General features: G+C 29.0%; 2 protein-coding genes and 1 long non-coding RNA gene across 11 annotated transcripts; 1 reads left to right on the top strand and 2 right to left on the bottom strand.

The window, feature by feature from the left end:
- The first annotated feature begins 797 nt into the window (after nt 1–797).
- Nucleotides 798–6,504, top strand: Hacd2 (3-hydroxyacyl-CoA dehydratase 2). Of its 4 annotated transcripts, XM_076327568.1 has the most exons (8): nt 798–933; nt 1,965–2,813; nt 2,881–2,988; nt 3,310–3,419; nt 3,483–3,599; nt 5,441–5,675; nt 5,746–5,850; nt 5,939–6,504. In XM_076327568.1, exons 4-8 carry the CDS (start codon nt 3,336–3,338, stop codon nt 6,502–6,504), a joined length of 1,107 nt encoding a protein of 368 aa, XP_076183683.1. In that variant the 5' UTR covers nt 798–933; nt 1,965–2,813; nt 2,881–2,988; nt 3,310–3,335. The 4 variants fall into 4 exon arrangements, with proteins under 4 accessions (XP_076183683.1, XP_076183684.1, XP_076183681.1 ...); XM_076327569.1 differs by having other exon boundaries at nt 1,965–2,988; XM_076327566.1 differs by lacking the exon at nt 798–933 and having other exon boundaries at nt 1,847–2,813; nt 3,312–3,419.
- Nucleotides 4,747–21,687, bottom strand: LOC143155155 (metaxin-1). 5 transcript variants are annotated; one of them, XM_076327573.1, is made up of 6 exons: nt 21,402–21,686; nt 19,838–20,088; nt 19,587–19,752; nt 11,158–11,544; nt 10,562–10,619; nt 9,426–9,670 (listed from the first exon to the last, which is right to left on the bottom strand). In XM_076327573.1, the coding sequence occupies exons 1-5, from the start codon at nt 21,477–21,479 to the stop codon at nt 10,599–10,601; spliced, it is 903 nt and encodes a 300-aa protein (XP_076183688.1). In that variant the 5' UTR covers nt 21,480–21,686; the 3' UTR covers nt 9,426–9,670; nt 10,562–10,598. The 5 variants fall into 5 exon arrangements, 4 of the variants coding, with proteins under 4 accessions (XP_076183687.1, XP_076183689.1, XP_076183688.1 ...); XR_012994328.1 differs by having other exon boundaries at nt 9,581–9,670; nt 10,562–10,657; nt 21,402–21,687; XM_076327572.1 differs by lacking the exons at nt 9,426–9,670; nt 10,562–10,619 and adding an exon at nt 4,747–5,033 and having other exon boundaries at nt 21,402–21,687.
- LOC143155156 (uncharacterized) lies at nt 11,553–14,099 on the bottom strand. 2 transcript variants are annotated; one of them, XR_012994329.1, is made up of 2 exons: nt 13,640–14,099; nt 11,553–13,100 (listed from the first exon to the last, which is right to left on the bottom strand). It is a non-coding gene; the product is annotated as an uncharacterized LOC143155156 (long non-coding RNA). The 2 variants fall into 2 exon arrangements; XR_012994330.1 differs by having other exon boundaries at nt 11,553–13,548.
- Nucleotides 21,688–22,644: the final 957 nt, after the last annotated feature.

A 22,644-nucleotide genomic window follows, 5' to 3' on the forward strand; every position in this document is an offset into this window, starting at 1 on the left:
AAACGTAGGGTTCAAAAACAAATGTGTAATCTAATTTCATTGTATCTTATTGTATTTCCTTCATTTCTAAATATATTAATATGTACATACTTTGATCATTTTCAATAGTGATAATAGATAAACTCAACGATTATAAGGGAAAGATAACAATATAGGTCTGAAAAAGATGAATAAAATAATAAAAGAAAAAAATAAACAAAAATTGAATTTTAAAGACTTATTGAACAATCTATTAATATAACTTATTCATAACAAATTGCATAAATCGATATGAAATAACAAATACTTGGTTAACATCTTCAAAAGATGGAAAGTTTTAAAGAAATTTAAGAATTAGATTATTAGTTACTACATACAGTGTCGAACAAAAGTATTGGCACAGGCTGTATTTTATAATAGGTTGTTCAATAAGTTTTGTTATTCGATAAAACTTATTGAGCAACCTAGTACTATTGTCGTTCGATAAAACTTATTGAACAACCTAGTAATAAAATCGCGTGTAAATCAGAAACGAAGACCGATATTCTGTTAAATCTAGTTTCAAAATACTGTTTTAAGACTCTGAATTACGTGTAAAAAAAGCAAGAAAAATCGAACAATTGCATGATTAATAATAATCGAAAATATAGACAGTAAATAATTACTACCAAAATAAAAGTGTTGACCCGCTTATAAATTTAATGTTTCTATAAAACACTGATGTAAATATTTACAATTTTGGTATGATTGTTTTAATCAGGGAGATCCCAAGATTCAATTTAATATTTACTTGTCATATATTATTACAAACTTCACCATTAATAAATTGAATATTAAAACAATGAGTCGAAAAACACGAAAAAAACTATTTCAGAAAGAAATATACTAAAATTATCAAAAGAAGGAAACTCGTATTTTACAATAGCCAGAATAGTAAATAGAAGTCGGTTTACGGTAAGAAGTATAATTGAACGATTTACTGACGAAGGAAATCTAATAAATTTTCCGTAAAGTAGTAATTCGAAAAGGTTAGCTGATCGAGATGAAAGGAAGATTACCAAGATATTAAAAAGATATCCCAGAGTTATCTCTACAGTTCTCTTAGAAAAATAATGGCACATAAAAAAATTAAAATAATCTAGAAAAAATATACTCTACAACTATCTGGAGGATTCTTAAAAGTGCTGGATACAATTCAGGAGTAATTAGAAGAAAATCTTATTAGAGAAAAAATTATTAATAAAATTAATAAAATAAAAATGATTAAAGTTTGTGAAAATGCATTTATTTGGGATAAAATATTTTTCTCTGCCGAAACTAAATTCAATATTTTTGAATTCGATTATTTTTGTATCTAAAATAAAGTAAAAGTATGATGAAAATATAATAGTGAGTTAGGTTTAAATAATATCATGTCACTGTTAAACATGCGAGTGGTAATATACTAGTATGGGAATGCATGAGTTTCTCTGGATTTGTAAAACTTATTTTTATAAATAATATAATGGACAATCACGTACATTTAAATATTTTGGAACAAAACACAAAGAAGTGCAGAAATTAAATCTTTGAGAAAATTACTACTTTCAGTATGATCATGACCCAAAGTATATTACTTACATTGTCTGCCAATGAATTGTTTTTAACTTACCTCATACATTACTAACTTCCCCTCAATCTCTGGATTAAATCTATCTAATTGACACATTTGAAATGAATTAGAGAAAAGAAAACACCATGTTCGTACAAAATAATAATTAAAATTAGCAATTTCAAAAAAATAGAATGAAATAAAAAGACTTCTAAACAAAATATTAATTTGAATATTACATTAAGATATATTATAAAATAATAAGTTTATCAATATTTTTGTTTCAATAAAAATTCAATTTTCCAGATTTCTTGTACATATGATTTAGATGTTTAAAACAGTATTTGGAAACAAGATTTAATTGAATATCATTCTTTGTTTTTATAAATCACAGCCTATGCCAATAGTAATAGGAGAGTCCATTCATCTTAAACACAATGATACTCTACGGCAAACATCTGCAAATACTGCAGCAGAGTTCCACGAGGCTGTTCGACTGTGGGTGCAAAGGACTCGTTTGCATCTTCTTAATCCCCAATAACTTCAGCAGCTCTGTGAAGATGGCTGACTCAAAGCTTTAGACCTGATTGAAATTAATCTCTAAATACACACCATGTCGACTGACCATCTGTATTAAGAGTGACTTTACTATAGTCATCACTTGTTTATTTACTATTAGAATTATTTTTGGCCATTTCATAAAATAACATCATCACTATCAGCATATATGTACCTGTTCTGGTATAAGGATTTCAGAAGAAGATTTACAACATTGAGCGCCACCCTTGCAAATGGTACTCAGATATTATAAATCTTCAGGTTTCCCCATTTCCCTTGCTCCCGATCTTTTCCTTACAAAACAGATATCACAGTGACAGTACCATTTCTCCACATCTTTGTGACAAGTGATGTAATATATTTATGTAAAATATTCAAAATGTTACAATGTATCGGAATTAATTTTGAAAATATAACGGAGATGTATTTAATAAATAATATCTTAATCCTTGAAGCAATAATCTAATTTATATTTTACATAACATAATCTATTGTTGCAGCATTATTATTCTATAACGATTAAAGTAATACATAGTTTATAAATTAGATATTTCAGAAGGTTAAAATCACTTCATAAATCGATCAGTGGTAGAAAGTTTTTTGTGCATCTATCTCGCACAGTGCGCGCAAGAGCAACGTATGAAGGAGAAAGGGTAACCAGACATAGTGACTTTCCCCTCAATTGGTCAGAATTCATTTGATCCCGTTTACATACTATGTATATATGTGTAACTATATATTATTGATTGCAGATAAACTGTTCTGGATTATGGAAATGTCATAAATGAAAAGTTTACTCTCTTCCCAGTAGATATTTAGTAACTTCATCCGATCTCTAGTCAAATGTTTATTAAAATATGGTAGGTTAAACGAGCCTACTTTTTATGATATTCCCCTTAAACGGATCAATCATTTGTTTTCAATGCAATTTTGTCTCTTGTATAAAATTAGCTGTTAAGTGATAACTTGCATTTTTATATAGTTTTATAAGATATTAGATTAATTGTGATTGATTTTAATGCTGATACTAATATTTATTTTCATTAAAGGGGTTTTGTCTCTATTTTAAATATGAAGTAATGATATATAGAAATTATTTACATTTGTGAAAATGTTTATATATTATGTATTTCTTTTAATTAAATGAAAGGTATAATTTTTTCATTTGAATTTGCTTCAAGAGAAAGTAAAGTATGATGTGAAAACAATGGCAGATATATTAACTCCATTTGTATACTGGGCTCAAACAGAAAATCAAGTTACCTTAAAGGTAGACTTGACTGATGTTAAGGTATGGAACTTGTATATTATATTGTTGTTTAGCAATTGTATAAATCTTAATTATATTCTGTAGGATCTTAACATTCATATGGATGGAAAGAAGTTACAAATTGCTGCTTATGGACATGGTGTCAGAGGTCTTAATAATTATGGATTTAATCTTGATTTGCATTCATCTATTAACACTGAGGTAATGTTTCTACGATTATCTCTACATAACTGTATTAATATTTAGTCTAAGCATCATTTATGAATGCTATATGGAATTGTAATCCATGACTGAGTGTATATGGATAAAAGAAATATACTATTAGATTTATTCTAAACTTGGGAAATAGTTTTTTCCTACATATGAATACCTTCGAATTAGAAACATAGCATTTATTTCCATACTTCATAATTGGATTTTCTGAAACTCTATAAAGTACATTTATTTAATTGACTATATGATGATTTTAGATCATAACAATTTTTAATTGCTTTTAACATATATTATTAATAATGCATGTTGAAGCTGAATATTCTTGTCATAATATAAACATATTTAAAGCGTAGAAAAAGATTAGAAAAAAAATTATTTTTTATTTATAGACAAATTTTATAAAGTGAAACAGGATAAAGTATTAACTAAGAAATCATACACAGGAATGTCAAAAATTGTGAATGAGAGAAAATAAATATAAAATATACAAGGTGAGTCACATTATGAGTACAGATTGCATTTATCGTTTGTATGAAGATAAAAGAAAAGAGTACAAAAAAAAAATGTTATCATATGGTCCAATTATCTATGAACTCATTCTCATAGGTGCGATGATATATTTTCAATCTACAAATCTTTTCTTAACTAAATCAATTTTTCTAAATGTTCTGCACTTAAAAATATTTGGGTAAGGTTTTCAAAGAGTTAATTTGTTATACAATATTTCGAATTTATTAAAATATGTGCTTCATTAAATGGAATTTTATTATAAACATTGTTTCTAAATACTTGAGGATACTTTATCTTTTACAAAAGTTCAATCAATTAATAATAGTGTATCTTAATGTCAAACAATCAAATTCGGTGATATCTATATTACTTACAAGTATTGCTGTGGTAATTGTAGATGGGATAATGGTAGATTCTACATTTCAATTTCTACACTTAATTTGTTGCTTTTATTACCTACTGTGCAATCACAAGCATTGAAAATGGACTGACTTCGAAAGAATAGTCAGTCTCAGAACAGTCTCTACACTCTTATCTGAAGTGTCTCTACACTGGATCATGTTTCAAAATATTTATATCAGTCTAAAAAAACTGGGGAATGCTCTAGAGTAGATCAGTCATCATATAATAAAAGAATTCGTATAATTATTCAATTTGGTATTATCAAGGTACATTACATATATATGCATTCACAATAGAAGTCCAGATACTTTTGAGCGGCAGTGTATGTGGTAGACTTAAAATTATATAGAAACAAATTAAATTTGTTGAAACTGTTAAATAGTTTTTCACTGTTAGAATCGTTTTTCTTACAGTTCTAATTTTTGTGATGGGTATTATAATCTTCCATTAAAATTGTCTAATTTTCCCAATTGGTCCAATTGAACTTGTGAAAGAGTTACTCCAGGAGTTCTAAAACAAACAATGATGTCTAAAATAAGTTTAACATTAGTAATTTTAATGACAATTAATTCGACCAATTCATAAAAAATCTTAGGATTATTGAATTCTATGAATGTAATGTTACTGCGTATTTTTTGTGAAAATTTGTACTATTTTCGTTGGGTTTTGTTCTCCAATGCAGTTATCCATAAACCTAATAAGTTGTTGATTAAGGGTAGCAGGTATTTATACTGGCAAGCATACAAAATGAATTTTGAATATTGATTTGCTTGAAAACAAAGCCTCGTAAAAAGAAGTATTCTACATTTTTAATTAAGTTTTAGAATTACTTCTTCTTTGATTGTATAACTTGTCCTAAAACATTCTAAGTATGTTAATAATACAATTGACAAATATAATTAATTTTAATATTGCAGGAAAGTAATTATAAAGTAATAGATCGTCAAGTTGATTTCATACTAAGAAAAAAATGCCCCGGTTGGTGGCCACGGTTAACCAGTCAACCACAAAAGCCATCATGGTTGAAAATTGATTTTGATAAATGGACAAGTGAAGATTTAGAAGACAATGAAGATGAAAAACGTGATATATGTAGCGATTATCCTGGCATGTACGATAAACTTCACCAAGAAGAATTTGGTTATAGGAAAGGTATATTTTGTTAAAAAATATGTTACTATTTACATTGTAATTGAAACTAATTGTAATATTAATTTTTTAGAGGATTTCAAGAAGGTGTACTTAATTGTTTATAATCTTTGTCAGTTCGTTGGTTTTATTTACATTCTTACTGTAATGGGAATAATGTATTCGCGAGATGGACCAGGTTAGTAAATAGATAGTTAAAGTAATAATTAAATTATTTATCATACCAATTAAAATAATAGACTTGAACATTAAGTTTTTTATTCTAGTTTCTATGAAAGAATCGTATGCAGCTGTTGGAAACCCAATGAAATTTATACAACTTTTACAATTTTTAGAAGTTATGCATTCATTGTTTGGTTATACTAAAAGCAGTATGTTGGTATCGTTTGTACAAGTAGGAAACAGAGCATTTATATTATTTGTTATGATCGAAGCTGAACCACGTATGCAAACTAAACCTGTTGTTTTTTATCTTTTTCTTGTTTGGAGTACAATGGAAATAGTTAGATATCCATATTATATAATGCAATTGTTGAAAATAGAAATTTTTTTTTTGACATGGTTAAGATATACACTATGGATGATCTTATATCCACTAGGATTTCTTTTTGAAGGAATTATAATATTAAGGAATATTCTATACTTTGAAGAAACGCACAAATTTACTATTTCTTTACCAAATCCTTGGAATTTTGCATTTCACTTTCCATCATTTCTAAAAATATACTTGCTAATGTTTTGTTTATCTCTTATATATATGTTAAAGATCCGTATGAATCAGATTCGTTATACAAAATTAGTTATATTTAAACTAAAGACAAAATATGCATGACTTAATGAATATTGTGATTAAAAAATTAGAAATTGAGATTGTATGATAATAATTTATGAAGTTGTATTATAGAAGTCGTAGTACAACTAAATAAACCACTGTTGTATATATATTGTTACATTGATACCGTTAATTAAATAATTTTATAATTATCCATTGTTTTTTTTTTTGTCTTTTTCTCTCTATATTTTTATTTTTTGCACGTTTCTGTGCCTTTCTAATTTATTTAGCTAACAAAACTAAGCAATTTCTTGAAGATTCACATATAAAATTATTTGAATGTCCATATCAAAATCTGGATTCAAGTCCAATTGAAAATTTATGAAGTACCTATACTAGTTGCTAAGATTCCACTGAAAAAGTAACAAAACAGGATAAGTTTTTTTAAAAATTTATTTAAAATTATGTACAAATAAATATTACATTGAAAACTTATTAAATATTATTTGCTACGACGTCTAAAGATGAAAGTTGATAATTATAAACATTAATTTTTTTGTATTTCGTGTTTTGTGAGATGTCCGTTTTTTTTGTCCTTTTACAATTGATTGTGTTACCTATTAAAGGCTTATAGAAAAATATAAATATTTTTTTTAATTACTTAAGGGGCGATTTATGTACCAGATAGATGTATAATAAATAAAATATACTTATATTACAAAAATACTATTTTGATTAAACTTCATTAATAACTATTTTTAATACCTGTCTACTTGCTTCTTTTCCCGACTACATGATCAGATGAGTTGGATCTCCATGTGATAATGTGGCCATAACTTTGTATATAAGAGTTATGACTATAGAATTCAAATGGGATAAATCTACTTTTAAAAACGTTTTAATTGCTAGTGTGTGAAAACATTTATTTAATTTATTAGCTAGACTCATTAATTGGTATTAAGAAGTATATTGTAAAATAGTCTACTATAAATAGTATTCTAAACATATGTACTGAAGTCGACTAGAACAAAATTTGTGATGTATAGCTTTTCCGCTATATTGATGTGTGGAAGTGGAACAAGAGGGTTATTTGCAAATAGAATAAAGAATGTTCTTTGGTTCACAATCAACATGACACATATTAGTTCTTTTTATGAGGGCACAAAATCTGAGCACATCACTCTTTTTTTAGAGGTATTTTGCAATCACTGTGATTGTTTACTAGCAAGACTTCAAAACATGATAGAATTGCACAGATTTTATCATATGGATCGGGAGACTACAAGATTCACAAAAATATTGGAGTATCCAATAAGTTTGTGCTATTTTTTAATATTGAACAAGTATTTACTTTCATATACCTGTGGTATCATTGCAAAGCTTTTATTACCCTGCATTAGTTCTGCATTAATATTGTTACAATGTCAATATAGTGAAATGAGAATCAGAAATATTTATTCTATATTCATGAAAATGTACTGAATGAAATTGTGTTGTGACTTGGTTCCTTAGCAATTTCAAGTTTAGTGATTTAAGGATCTTTGTTGTCTTCCTGAAAACGGAAAACACTCCCGGCGTCGCCACACAATATCCTTAACAAGATAGTTATGATAGATTTTTGTTTGCCATGATGAATATCTCATATTCGCGGTATAGCCAACTGCAAACATTGTGTCAATAGTGACAAGTGTATTTGGATTAGAAAGTGACATCTCGGATGCAATTTGAATGATTGCGCTTAATGGTGTCGTGTGCAATTAACAAAAGAGGGCACGAGTGAAGATGCGTTTATATATAGTGAACCATGGCGAACGATATGACCAAAGTGTGAATTTTTTACAATGATATTAAACCAAATGTATTCCTTTGTTTTCAATCATTTTTAGGATTAAATTATCGATAATTGCAAGCGATAGTTTCGATAAATGGCATTCTCACATTATGTCTTTCTCTTACTTTTCGATTCTATCGGGCGCTGTATCACGTTTGCTCCACGTTTATTTTTCACTACATCACATTTGAATTATTTATTACCGGATTTTCTTCTAAAAAATCAATTTTGTTTGTTTACATTATTTTGTAAACACTGAAGGAATAGAATTCCGTTGAAATTCAATGGTTGAAATCATGGTTAATTCAATTACGGATCTTTCTCTTCATTAATATCATGTGATAATGCGTAACGATTTATTGTGGACTATCGTGTACACGATAATATCTTTTCAAAAGTAGTCTTTATTGCTTTCTAATACCGTTAGCTGGTGACACGTTTTTATCCAAATTTTAATAGTAAAAATAAAAGTAGAGTTTTCGAATGATATACAGTATTTCTTTGTTGAGAGCTAAGTTTCATCTACTGAAAGCTAGGCGTTATTTTCACCACTTCTGATTCACGTCTGCCTTGTGATGGTGAAAGTGAAGTGAAATAAAAGTGAATTGGAGGGACTGAAAGGGAGTGAGGAATGGTACAGATACGACAGAGATGAAGTTTCAATCCGTCTTTCAGGCCCACAGGTCCTATTTTCGTTAATAGCACGCGCCGCTGTTGACCTGCTTGCTCTCAACGAATAAATACTCTAACTTCGATTTTAATAGAATTGTTTGTGTATTACAAATAATATTTACTTAGAGACTTAAATCCGTAAAAAATGATGCTACGAAGGATATTTGCAAGATATTTTTAAATGTAGTTCCGATGATGCGATGAAGAATATATTCCCTATTAGTATCATTTTGAAGAGAGCGTTATATAGTAGAACGACAATGAATGACGAAGATTATAATTGTGTCCTGGCCATTGTCTAATTAACAGTTTCATGCTTAAGAACGGATCAGCAGTGAAGATAAAAATTTGTTTAGTATACACGTTTAGAAAATATGCATATTGCTGATTGCCAAATATTCAAAGCGATTCGGTTGCAGTCGTTTGTTCGCTATTGTTTTATAAATGTAAACGCACCTTAAGGTCGGATGCAATAATATAATCAGAATGAACGAAATATTTATTTTTTCGATCATACAGGACTAAACATGATATTGAATTTTATGTTCTTGAAAGAAATATTTAATTTTATTTCGAGCCTATATCATATAATTTAAGTAAATTTAGGACTGACAGTAATTTGTATTAGATCATGTGATGTTACATGGAATGCGAATCCTGCATGTGCTCCAAGTCCAAATCTGACATAATTCGTTTCGATGACATTATATTAAACACGTTACCCTGTATACAATATATTATGTGAAATAGTGTATATAACATATTTACTGTTACATTGATTAAAACTAACACAATATTTATACTAAACAAATATACACAGACGGTGTTTCTAAATTATCTCACCAAACTTTACCAGTGTATTTTATTAATCGTATTGATGAAAAAATGGTATACATAATTAGTAGATATAACTTTCGTTTCTCTAAATTATGGATCTAGGAATATAGAAACGAAGTATATATATCGTTGCGAGATGGGGGAGTACGAAGCGAGTGCCAAGGTAAATTATTAGCTGCTGTTTGGTACAATTTATACACAATATATAGTCATATAATAAGAATATATATAATCTTATGATGAATGTTATAAGACATTAAAAGTTGATATTTGGTAAGCATGATTAAGTGAATTAAAAATTAAAAATGCAATCTTCGTGTTTTCATAAAAAAAAAAACAAATAAAATTGTCAAAATTAGGAAAAAATAATAGTGGGAGTAATAACATCGACATGAATTTTTATTTGCAAGGTGTCTTAAATAGCTCCGATCGTACGAAGTTCAAGAGTTATTTTTTGTGAAGGGAGCAGATTCTCAAAATACGAAACACTTGATTCTATGAACGATTAAAATGCAGCCTATTAAGCCAGTTCTGTTTGTCACAATCATGATTCACAATTTATTTAGAAATGACAAAATCTATACAGACGGCACAAACTTACGTACTACGGAGTAACTCCGACACAATTTGTAAAATAACATTTTAAACCGTTTTTATCTCTTTTCACAATCGTAGAAACTTTGAAATGAAAATATTTCTAGATCTATGATTAGTAGAATACGCTGGAAAAGTTTAACCAAAAAATATAGAAACATTATATAAAGGAATTATTATTACCATTTAAACTAGTACTGTCCAGTTTATGCTTCAGAGGTTATACAGTTTTCCTCAGCCTCTGTCATGATACAAAAACGCTGGTTATGTATCATTCTGCTGCGAAAAGAAGGCATAAGTTGTTTACACCGACGCTCCGTCCGTAATCCGTTGCCGCTCGTACGATCGCAAACAAGAATCGTCATTGGCCGTAGACAGCGACAAAGACCAAGGGCGAGACTACGTCATTGCCTTCTAATCAAATGTTAGCTATTAAGAAACAGAATGATTTCGTTTCTGTTTAAATACTATCACTGATTCGATAAGTTTCTCATAGTGAAAAAATGAATACAATTAATATGCGTAATAATTATTATTATTTTGAAAATTATTTAATTCGGTCTTCGTGACCGTCTTCGACCAACGACGCATCTTGCTTGTGATCGTAGAAGCGACAACGGACTACGGGCGGAGCGTCGATGTAAACTTGTGCCTTTTTTTCGCAGCAGAGTGCTACGTCAATTCATGCAAGCGTATTAATATGGTGCAAAGAAGGATAAACCCACTTCATTCGTGGACAACACCGATCTAAATTAACGTTTTAAACGAAAAAAATTTACCTCTAGTATTCCAGTTGAAATTGCATATCCTGTCATTGCCAAAGTAGCAAAAATTCCAGCAAAAAATTGATTCCTTCTTTTATTAGGAAATTCATTCTCAAAGTTACTCTTCATTTTTTTTGCATTTTCTTCAGCTTTCTGTTGTTCATACTTGTTACACTCGTTTTGAAAGTACTTTTGCGATATACGTATTACGTATTGCACTAAATTTGTGCAAGCCTTTAAATGATTTTGTAATGCTGGATTTGGTAATGGAACTTTAAGCAGTGGTGCCAAATATGAATATATAATGGCATCGAGTATAGTAGGTTGTTGACCGAAGAAGTACTCTGAATCTCCAAGTCTTGTAGATAATAGTGTCAAACATTTTTGTGCTTCAGAGTATACCTATCATGTATATATTATTATTATTATTAAAGCATTTTTAATAATCATACCACCACCTTACCAATGCAATATTTAATATCTTAGTAATCACATGTTTATTCATACATTATGGGAAGCGTAATATTAGTACCGAAGTACTAGGTTGCTCAATAAATTTTATTGTTCGATAAAACTTAGTGAACAGTATAGTACTAGATTGCTCAATAAGTTTCGTCGTTCGATAAAACTTATTGAACAACCTATTACATGCATGATTATTAGTAAATTAATACTATTGGATAATTACATTCGGCACGCGTGTAACGTTTGCGAATAATTTCCAATATAAAAAGGTTACTCAATAAGTACAGAGATGAACAGCTGTTCCTTTAACAATATTTATTCAGAAATCTTACAATTTCTCTAATTTTCGATATAATCCCCTATTACAATCGATGCAGTTGTCCTATCGATCTACTAATTGTTTTATACTAATAGTAAATAGTTTTAACTAATAATTTTTGTCTTGAAATTTGGACCAATTTCGGACATGCGTTTTTATTTTTGTAATGCTGTGAAACTTAACTTCGAGTAACGATTCATTAAGAAAGTCAAATAGAAACAAATTTTATGGAGCGAAGTAAGAATTATAAATCGGATACAGCAGAAGCTCTCAGCCTTATTTTTCAACGGGTTTGAGCGTTAATTTTGCAATATGCAGATAAGCGTTTCCTGAAGAAAAAGTTTGGTCACTAGTTTCAGTCATACTTGTTTGGTCACTTTTGAACTGTTCAACTCACTTATAACAATTTTCATGATTAGTATAACTTATAATGAATTGTTTCAGCATTTAAAAATAAATTTCAGATAGTTTTACACCCTTAGAAACCAACAATTTTATCATTGTATGCTCTTCTTCAAATGTACACTTTTTTTTAGAGCACTTGTCATTGTAAAATGAGTGGTCGAAGTTATGTATACTAAAAGTAGTTGTTAATGAGTTATTTTAAATCGTGATACAAGGTGGTGTCACATTATGATTTTTAAAGTATCTTATTTCTTATTTAGATATTTTTTTGATTACAATGATTTGCCTCTTTATTTATTAAATAACTTTTGTATCTATGCGTGTCGAATATCCCAAACTAACTTTGTGTAAGTAATTGTGAAAGAATGAATGTTGGTTGCACGTAATGTATAAGCTTATTTTATTTATCAAGCTAACTTTATTTCTCCAATACAATCGAAGAGTGAGTATCTAAGATGGTGTTACAAGTTCAGTATTTATTCGTTAAGAGCTCAGTTTGGCTTATAAGCTAAGAGACTCAAAGAAACCGAGAAATGATACGAGACAGCCAGAGCATTGTTACTTTTCCTTACTCTGTTTTTGGTATGTTTAAGACGCCGTTCATTGCGTGCGTGCAATGTATTGTTTCGTATCATACTTTGTTTGTTTGCAAGCCCTCTGACTCGTTTTCACCACCGGCAAGGTAAGAGTAAGAAATGTTTACTTGGTTAACATGCTTTCTCCGCGTTGAGAGATCGCATCGGTCCCAAAATAAATATGAATAAATATTCTGTAAATGTTTAAAATTGAGATTTGATGTGCTCAACACCAGGACAGATGTGCGCGAGATCGAATTCCATAATAAAAATAAAAATAAAAATTTGTATATTTTTCATTATACTTTTATAAGACTGTGTTAGATTTACGAGGTTTTCCCGATAAAAATATTGTTCAAACTTAAATCTAAAATTGTTTCGTTGTACACATAATTAAAAACAGGATGAATAGGATCACGTTCGGTCTCACTTCCAACAAAATAACCTTACCAATCTATTGATAAGACTATTATGAAGATGTAATGAAAACTATAAGATTGTATAGTTTCATTAGACGACGAAATTCGATGGAATGACTTATCGGCACAAATATTGATTGGGTTCTCACGCTAAAGAAATCTTACGCCGATGACTACGCGCCTTGAATCCGGAGTCAAAATTCGGTTTTCAAAGGAAGCATAACTGCAATTCAAGTAATGTGTTTAGAGATATATTTATCACAAAAACCTCGTGAATTTCTTGGAAATAGAGTCACATGTCTTTTATTTCGTACCACGTTTTGTCAAATCATCGACTGTTTCTGTATCTTCAAAATGCTTAATCCACTTATTAACAAGAAAGGCCATCGATTTCTTCGTATATTTATTTTGCAGGGGTTTCTCGTGACATTTTCGGTCTTTTTGAATGTGTATATAAACACACAATAGCTTCAAAACATTCAGCGTATACAGCGTATGCAGCATATACTCATGATTAAAAATCTAGTTTTCTTGCGAAAGTTAGATACATATATAATGCGTCATAGAGAATAGATCAAACTATCCGATAAGCGTCAGATTTTCCCGGTAATTACTATTAGATGCAAAATTTGTCGATCACGCTCTTATCAGACGGATCGTAAATACAAAGTAAAAAAAAAATATTAAACGTTGACAAAAATCTGTAACGCGCTGCGAATACTACGGATCTGAGAAAGATCTATGTACGTTGGATCGAAAAAAAACTTGTGCCGTACAAACGTACCGTTGCCACTATTGAAGTGATGGTTCCATCTTAAAGGGTACGTGATTCACGAGGAAAGAGTACGCATAAATCTCTCCCCATCTCACGAATAGATTATTTTACTAATTTCTTTTTTGAGAAATTCTCGCTTCTTCTTCATACTTGCATGCTCTTCTTTGCCTAAGATCCATTTAATATATTTTCTCTTCACTCTCTCAATATTTTACTCATTGTACCATCCCCATATTTTCACCTCGTGTAAAATCACGCTCTTAATCGGTGCCTCGAACTTTCTCACTCCCATCTTTACGTCTTTTTTTTATGGCTGATCATAACCTTCATAAACCCGTCTTTTATGTTTTCCAGCTTTTCCATTCTTCTGAACTCCATAGCCCAGATATCTCATTTCCTTCGCCTCCTCTAACCATTTTTCTCCCCGTGTCCATTTTCTGTTTTTCTTTTTTCCTTATCCACTTTCCTTCTCAAAAACATACACATAAAGCAGCGTGTATTAATCGTAAAGAATAATTGTTTTGACGATACGCGAGGAAGTTATTCCTGTACGAAATTTGAAATTTCATTACTGTTTAAGTGGCCCACATAATAGACCAAGATTTGTTTTATCTGATACGAAACATATTGGTAAGAATGGAGATCGTTACGAGTTCATTCACGAAGAAACTCTAACGATGTAAAGAAGGTTTTGTCATGACTGTTATAGAGGTATTCTACATCTTCGTATCGGTGGAGATTTGTTGAAAAATCTTTCTACAAAAGTGATCTTAGTTATGTCTCTAAACAAAACATATCGTAATTTAGCCAACGCCATATTTGGCATTTTATTGTTTTATTAAACAACTATCGCGTTATAAAACCCCTTTGACTGTTAACTTAATCGACTCAACCTATTCTTCTCGATTAAAAAAGTTCACTCGACCAAATCTGGCCAGCGGAAGATTTGTTAATAAATCTCCATCGATCCGAAGGTGTAGAATACGCCTATGAAAGTCATAGCAAAATCTTTTTTTACATCCTGTATATTCATTCAAGTTTTTATTTTGAACTAATTCTAACAAATAATTTAATTCATAATTGTTTCGTTGAAGGTTTCTCGTCTGAAGAAGAGAATAACGAAGTATAGCGATTATTCTTTCCAATTAATACACGCTGCTTTACTTGTAAATTGTTGCACAGTTATCATTATCGCGTTCCATGGTTGGTAATTAGTATTTTCTGACAATTTTTTCAATTGAAATATAAATATCGACTTCTATCTATAAAATGACGTTTGAATTTTTGCATTCCATGCATTTGTTTTGAAGTTATAATCATTTAAAGTAAATAATTACGCTCTGGGTACTTTCTACTTCATCTGTTTTTGTAACGATTTTTCTATTACATTGTCGTTAAGTAATTATGGGTTTATAATTCCCCGAAATTTAAGGAAGAATATCCTACCTTATATTGAACCGAGAAATATAGTATTGTCTCATTATAGGCCGTCCACTTGGGGGACAGGCACAATTTATAACGAAACAGTCTTTTATTTTGTAGTTTTTTGTTCTTTGCCGCGATGAGTGCGATAAGTTTGTCACTCCGGGTGAGCGAGACATCATAAAAGGTCGCTCGAGTTTTCAGCAGCTTCGAATGTATTATTCGGTTGCAAAAAGAAGGCACAATTTTGTCTCTCGCTCTCTCGCTCACTCGCAGTATGTTGTACTTGCCATGACAACTACAAAAGCAGTGGAGGGGATAGGGAGACTATTTATTTATAACGAAACACGAATGACGACTTATAATGAGACAATACTGTACTGTGTATTGGGAATCACATCTGTAAACTTTAATTGCTTATATCTGAGTAACAAAGCTACAAATTGTAAAGTGCAAGTAACTAATCGACCTCTGTTTATGTGAGGAATTGATCCTGGAAAGGAATCCTACATTTTTGTATACACTCTGTACTTATATGTGTGCATATAGTTTTACAGTACAGTATAAAGATATAACTTCAAATATCAATAATGTGTTCAAACTTATCGTAAATGCTAAGTTTATTATAAAAATTATGTACATATCCATACAAGAAGTATGTCATTAACAAAACATGCAGGATAAAAATAAAATAATGGATGTTATAAAAGAAGTAAATTATTAACAAATATTTGGGTAATGAGTCAAATTTTCTACTTTTGTTTGAGCAATAATTTACTTTCATATCACTTTTATAGTTTTGTGAAATAGAAAGATTTAACAGGATACATTCTTCATTTTCTATCCAATGGATTATACAAGGTATACCATTTAAATGAGAACACCTAGATATCTCCTTTGGCTCTACAAAAAATCTTTTCAGGATAAAGTTGCACTGTTTGAAGGGGTACTTATAACGGTAGCATTATTTTTCACTGTCATTTTTTTCTATATTCTTTTACAGAATAAAAAAAGTAATCCAACGACCTTACAAACCATCCTGGTCTGATTTTTTAATCTCAACAAATTTATATCAAATGTGATAACGTTATCAAATACTTACTAGTTGATGCATTTATAATAAAAAGTGTTTGTTTATGTTATAATTCTCGTATTTGAGAGCATTTATTGAAATTATTGTTTCAAATGAATCTTTTAACGAATACGTTAGTATAATGTGTCTTGAGCCCATTATTCCATAATAAAACAGGAAGGACATAACTCGATATTTAATTCCCTAATTGTTAGATTGGATGAAGGGAGACAATGAAATAGCCAACTGGTTTTTCAAATTTTACTTTGCTGGATTTCTATCTATGGAGAAAATTAAAAAGTATTGTTTACTTTAGCAAACCCACAATACCAGAGAGTATAAGCAAAAGAATTGTAATTTTGAATTATGTAAAATAAAATGAAAATTTCTCGAAATTGATTAATCGTTACAGTATGGTTTATAAGATTGTTGAATTTGTTTTTTTCTTAAATATTCTACAAGAATATCAAAGGAAATATGCAGTGCCATTTAAAAAATATCGATGACCTCAAACGTTCATAAAAGAATGAGTCTGGAAAAAGAATAATGTTGTTGTTAGATGTGCCCCTTCAGGACAGTACAACTTTGGCCTGAAGAGTTTTTTCATGGAACCATAATTAACAAAGATATTTAAGTGTTCCTACTAAATGGTCCATTGTACATTTTAAAATAAGGAATTAAAAATGTAATAATCTAAGCATAAAAATTAAGAGAACTAACTTTTGTCAAACATGTTTTTCATGCTAGTAGCGCAACCAGAAGAAGACTAGAGGGAGGATGCCTCCCTACCTTATAAAAGAAAAATAAATTTTGTTTCATATTTATCGAACATAAAAAAAAATGTTAAGAGAATAATTTTATAAAAATAAATAAGAAAAACTCTTTTATCTTATTACATACTTCCTTGCTTGTCTTTAATACATTAGACTAACTGTGTGATTGTTATATATTTCATACATGTTGTAGGCGACAAGAATGGGTTAGAGTACATGTATAATAACATTAGATTATTGCACATTGTGGTAACATTGTAAAACTGAATAGTCATAAAATAATGAATCGTATCTTTTTATATTTAATTTAATGTTTAATTACTTTAATTTTTGTAAATATATGTAGTATGCTTGCAAATTATTTTTTTGGTAGTAAACATAAACATTGCGTGTAAGCGACAAATAAACTAAATCCCATGCCGGAGGAGTAGGGGAAGACAGCTTAGCGGATCAACTTTTACTACCTCGCATCGTGAGGTGGAGTGAAAGAAGTATCAGGTGTTCCTATTGTCACCTACTATGCAGTAAACTGAGAAGAAATGAATGATATTTCAAACTTTATCGGTAAAAAAACTTACTGGTGACCAAAAAACATATAATATATGCCTTAGGTAACTTCTGGAAATCAAAAAAGAATTTTAATTTTTCATCTACAAAAATGACAGGTGTCAATAAAAAGTTTAATTCAATTTGGCAAGAAACAAATCCTTACATTATATACTCCAAAAAAAAGCCGATAGTGTTATTATGAACAATGTCATGTTTGGAGCAATCATTGGAAAGTTTTATTATCTTACTTTTCAACAACTGGAAAAAATCACTGAAAAATTCAAAATCTTTCGTAAACCAAATATTATGAATTCAACATTCTTAAAGGCGAAAATTTGAAAGATATTTTACAAAAGAAAAATTTGACTTATTAATTTGATAGATGAAATTTATAAAAATTAAGTAAATGAGAATAGTAATAAACTAATTTTTATAATGAAAACTATTATTTCTTGTGGACAAAACAGTTTATTACTTTGTGGACATATAAGCCTTAGGCCAATTGTAATTAATAATGTGTAAAAGAAAACCCATAATGACAATTGTTAAGATTTAGATTTTACCAGATTTTAGAAGATCGTTTAAAAAATTCAATAAAAAATTCAACTTATCTGTTATGGAAAATTCAGAATGAAATGATCAATTGTTAGTATTGTAATATTATAAAAAATTATAAATGCTGCTAGAAAAAGTATATTTTTTCGACTGTGGTATGTTTGAGATTTATAAAAATGTAATTAAAACTAAATGAAGTATTTGTACAACTTGTGTCAATTGAATAAATGACAAGTGAGTCATTAAGAGATATATAATGTGATAGCTGCAATAGATGGAAATTTTAATGGTATTCCAGCTAAAGTATCTAGCCTATATCCCAAAATAAATACTTTACATCGATTGTGCTTCATATTTTGTTAGGAAACTAAGCACCTGTTATAGTTGAAAAGTATTACAAAAAACTAAGGATGTATATTCCAGTTCTAGATGTAGAATAGCGAATTTAAGAAAATTATTTTTAAGGCATAAAAAGTTATGAAATTCTTTTATTTATTTAATCTTGAAAAAAAAAATTAGCAATATTAATACAAAAATGAAAGTTTTATTTGAAAAATATAAAGAAAATTTAATTAAAGAATCAATCCTTTATTTCTCTTCTATAATTATTATTATCCTTTTAGGGTTAAATCAGGTCCATACAAGTATGATATTATATGAAGAAAAGAAATTAAAAAACAACTATTTTATCAAAATGTAATTTATAACTTTACTTTAAAATTAATAATGGACCGTTTGTATTTACCTAACAAGGAAATTTTTCTCAATGTATTTATTCTGTTAAAAATAATGGCAATAATGATAGTTTCAACTACTGCAGTAGAATGGTTGATTTTAATTTTAAAATATATAAAACACTATTTATGAAGTACCATGGCAAAAAAGAGAAAATGGTCTCACTCTTTTGTCTGTGCATAAAAACATCAATATTGATATTCATGAAGTTATGAATGTATTAGCAAAAAATAAAGGAAAACTGGATTTGCCATTATAAAAAGTAATTATTTTTTGTGTACGTTGTTTTATACGTACAGATATAAAAAAATATTGTGGTTTCTTTTCTGAAATTTCTGGTTGCGCCACTGATTCATGCAATTGAATATCACTGTTATTACCTGAGTTTCTATGACAATCATATTATCTTCTGCAGGATATAAAGATTCAAGCATGGCACGAGTTTGTCGTTCAAACTTTATCGGATAATAGATATTTAATGGAAATGGCAGTATTTTACTATACCACGGTCTTATTGATTCATTTACATTCTTGTCATCTATCCACCTAGAAGTATGAATATTTTATATTATATACTTTATTTAACAACATTGTCTCATTTGCAATTATATTCGAAAGTATAGATACGTACCAAATAAATTGAATGGCAGGAAATAGTTTCTCCCTTAACATGGTGTCATAAGCCAAAACTTTTGCACATTCTTTTCGATTTAATACATATTCTGTATTATAATTTTGTTCTCTAAAATATTGTATTATTTCTGTAATTGTATCCAATGTGCCACTACTATTTCGTAATACAGGTAATCGACCATTGGGTGAATTAAATGGATTACCAGAAGTATTTATCTTTAAAGGTACATCATTAAATTTGGCATATGTCTGAAAAAGTAATAGACATATATTTTAATCATAAAATACGAATCAATGTTCAAGTTATTTTTTTTTAAATATTATTCGATAAAGCTCTATTTAAATTCCTTTATTTTGTAAGTATTCTATTACATTCATTAGAATGCTTCATAAAGCTTGATACAATTCAAAGTTAAGAAATTTGAAGAAAATTAATCAGGAAAGTCTATAATCTGAATTAGTACTGTTTTTAATGGGACCACACTTAAATTTTAGAATTCAATGAATAGAAACAAATTATAGAACATTGATGTTTCTAACCAGTCATTTCGATAAAAAATAACTTTGAAATTTATGTTGTTCTCAATAACTGTGTTGCATTGTGAGCTAGTGTCAAAGACTCATAATAAGTCTGTTATAATATAATTTGTTTTTAATATTGTTTTTTACTTTTTTACTTTCTTTCTTTTTTCTCCATCGACAAAGTCACCTGCTTCCTGTGCAAACAAGAGCACATCACAAAGAACTGCGACAATTCAACACAAACAACTGCTTCTAATTCAATCAATGACAAGACTTCCAGCAATAATTATCTCCAAAATGTTATCGAATCTAACTGGAATAGTCGTGTGTTCATTGAACATACACCCACATACGCCACCACAAAACTAACAACGAGTAAAATAATAAAAATTTTAACTCCAGACTGAATATCCAAGCTACGTCCACCTCTGATTTGACCAAGAACATAAAATATGATTTCACCATCATCAACCAACTGCTCCCATCAAAAGACCTCTATCAACTTCCACAGACTGCCCATCGGAAGATGAATCTCCCTACCAACCTACAATGGACAACCCAACCAATGGTGATACAAAGCCAAATTACGATTGAATTGATTCTACAAAAAAGAAACTCAGATGCACCCAACATTCACCAGAATTATCAAACAACTAGACGATGGACTAAAACTGGTCAAATCAACCCTTGAAAACACAAAAAAACAAGTTTGTCCTTAACTATACACAATTCAAAAGCTTTTTGGAGAATACAATTGGTACTGACAATCCAAGTAGGCAAGGTACTGAGATTGCCAATTTGAGTTTTCTTTCTTTACTATTTAAGTTTACTTAGTAAAACGAATAATCCAAGAATCCAACAAACATTAAAAATAATGTTTCGACCGAAAATACATCCTTCTGTAAAATTTATACAGGTATTACAGTCATTATTTCTGTTTTCATAGAATTTGTTGGTTAGTAAAGAAAGTATGTATGCATATATATATATATAATGTAGCGCGGCGAAATTGTATCATAACCTATCTTCAAATTACATACCAAAATTTGTAAGCATTCCACATCAATTGATGGTAGACTCCAATCACCTTTCCATACACTTAATTCAAGTACTTCCATGTTTCCAAAGTTCAACAAATTAATTACTTTTTTATTTAACAAGTTAAATAGGAAATCACCTCACACTGTTTGCACTACATGACACATGGTCACTTCTCTCACTTTTAAACCGGTCATGAAACTTATATTTTATTTTATTTAATCAATCTATATTTTTCTGTATTAGTCTATCTGCATGTTGAAACAGACAAAGAAGACATTGTAAATTATCCTTGTTTTATTCAATTAATTTTTATATGCATAAAGTTATATAGATGTATATACATATGTATGTATGTATGTATGTATGTATGTTATATATATATATATATATATATATATATATATATATATATAGAATATGCTGATACGAAATGAAATTTAGAGATAGAGACTACTTTTTGAAAAATACATTTATTTGAATGAAAGTTTTTGATTTGCAGTAACTAAATGTTTTAATACAACAATACTTCGATACGACTATAAAATGATACAAAACTAACGATAAAGCTAATGATGAAATTATACAAAATGTTATGACACCTATATACTACTATATATAATTTTAGAATACGACACAATTAATATGTATCTAGATTTAATTATAGACTAATTGTGACTTAATAATACAATAACTAGGTTAATGATTAGTTTAATAAGCAAAGTATAGAACCATGAATATTATTAAATGTTACGACTATTAATATTTTGAATTTGTGATTAGAGTTTCATACTTGTTTAGATCTTTTTAGATACTTTTACCAATTAATAAACATACAAATACCTGATACCACTTGAACACGAATAAGATACTTTCTATATAATTTAGTATAAAAGAATAAGTTTATTCATCTAGCATTTATCAAATGCTCACGATCACTGGAATGTTTGATTCAATAATGAATAATCGTAGAAAATAACAAATTCTAGAGAATGCTCGTATATATGATAATACATATTAAGACTATTCTCTGTCTAGAAAGAAAACAATTTTAAAGAGAATACTTTGCATTTTTCTTACAAGTAGTCAAAAAACGATATTAATCTAAATGCAAAAGCAATGATATGTATTTAATAACATAATATATTTTTTGAATTCAGAACATATTTTAAAATTACAATGTCGTAAAGCCATTGATAGAGCATTGATATGATAAATATGGTACATATTTTCACAAGTGAAGTC

Source organism: Ptiloglossa arizonensis, chromosome 2 (genome assembly GCF_051014685.1).
Source record: "Ptiloglossa arizonensis isolate GNS036 chromosome 2, iyPtiAriz1_principal, whole genome shotgun sequence".
NCBI classification, from domain to species: Eukaryota; Metazoa; Arthropoda; class Insecta; order Hymenoptera; family Colletidae; genus Ptiloglossa; species Ptiloglossa arizonensis.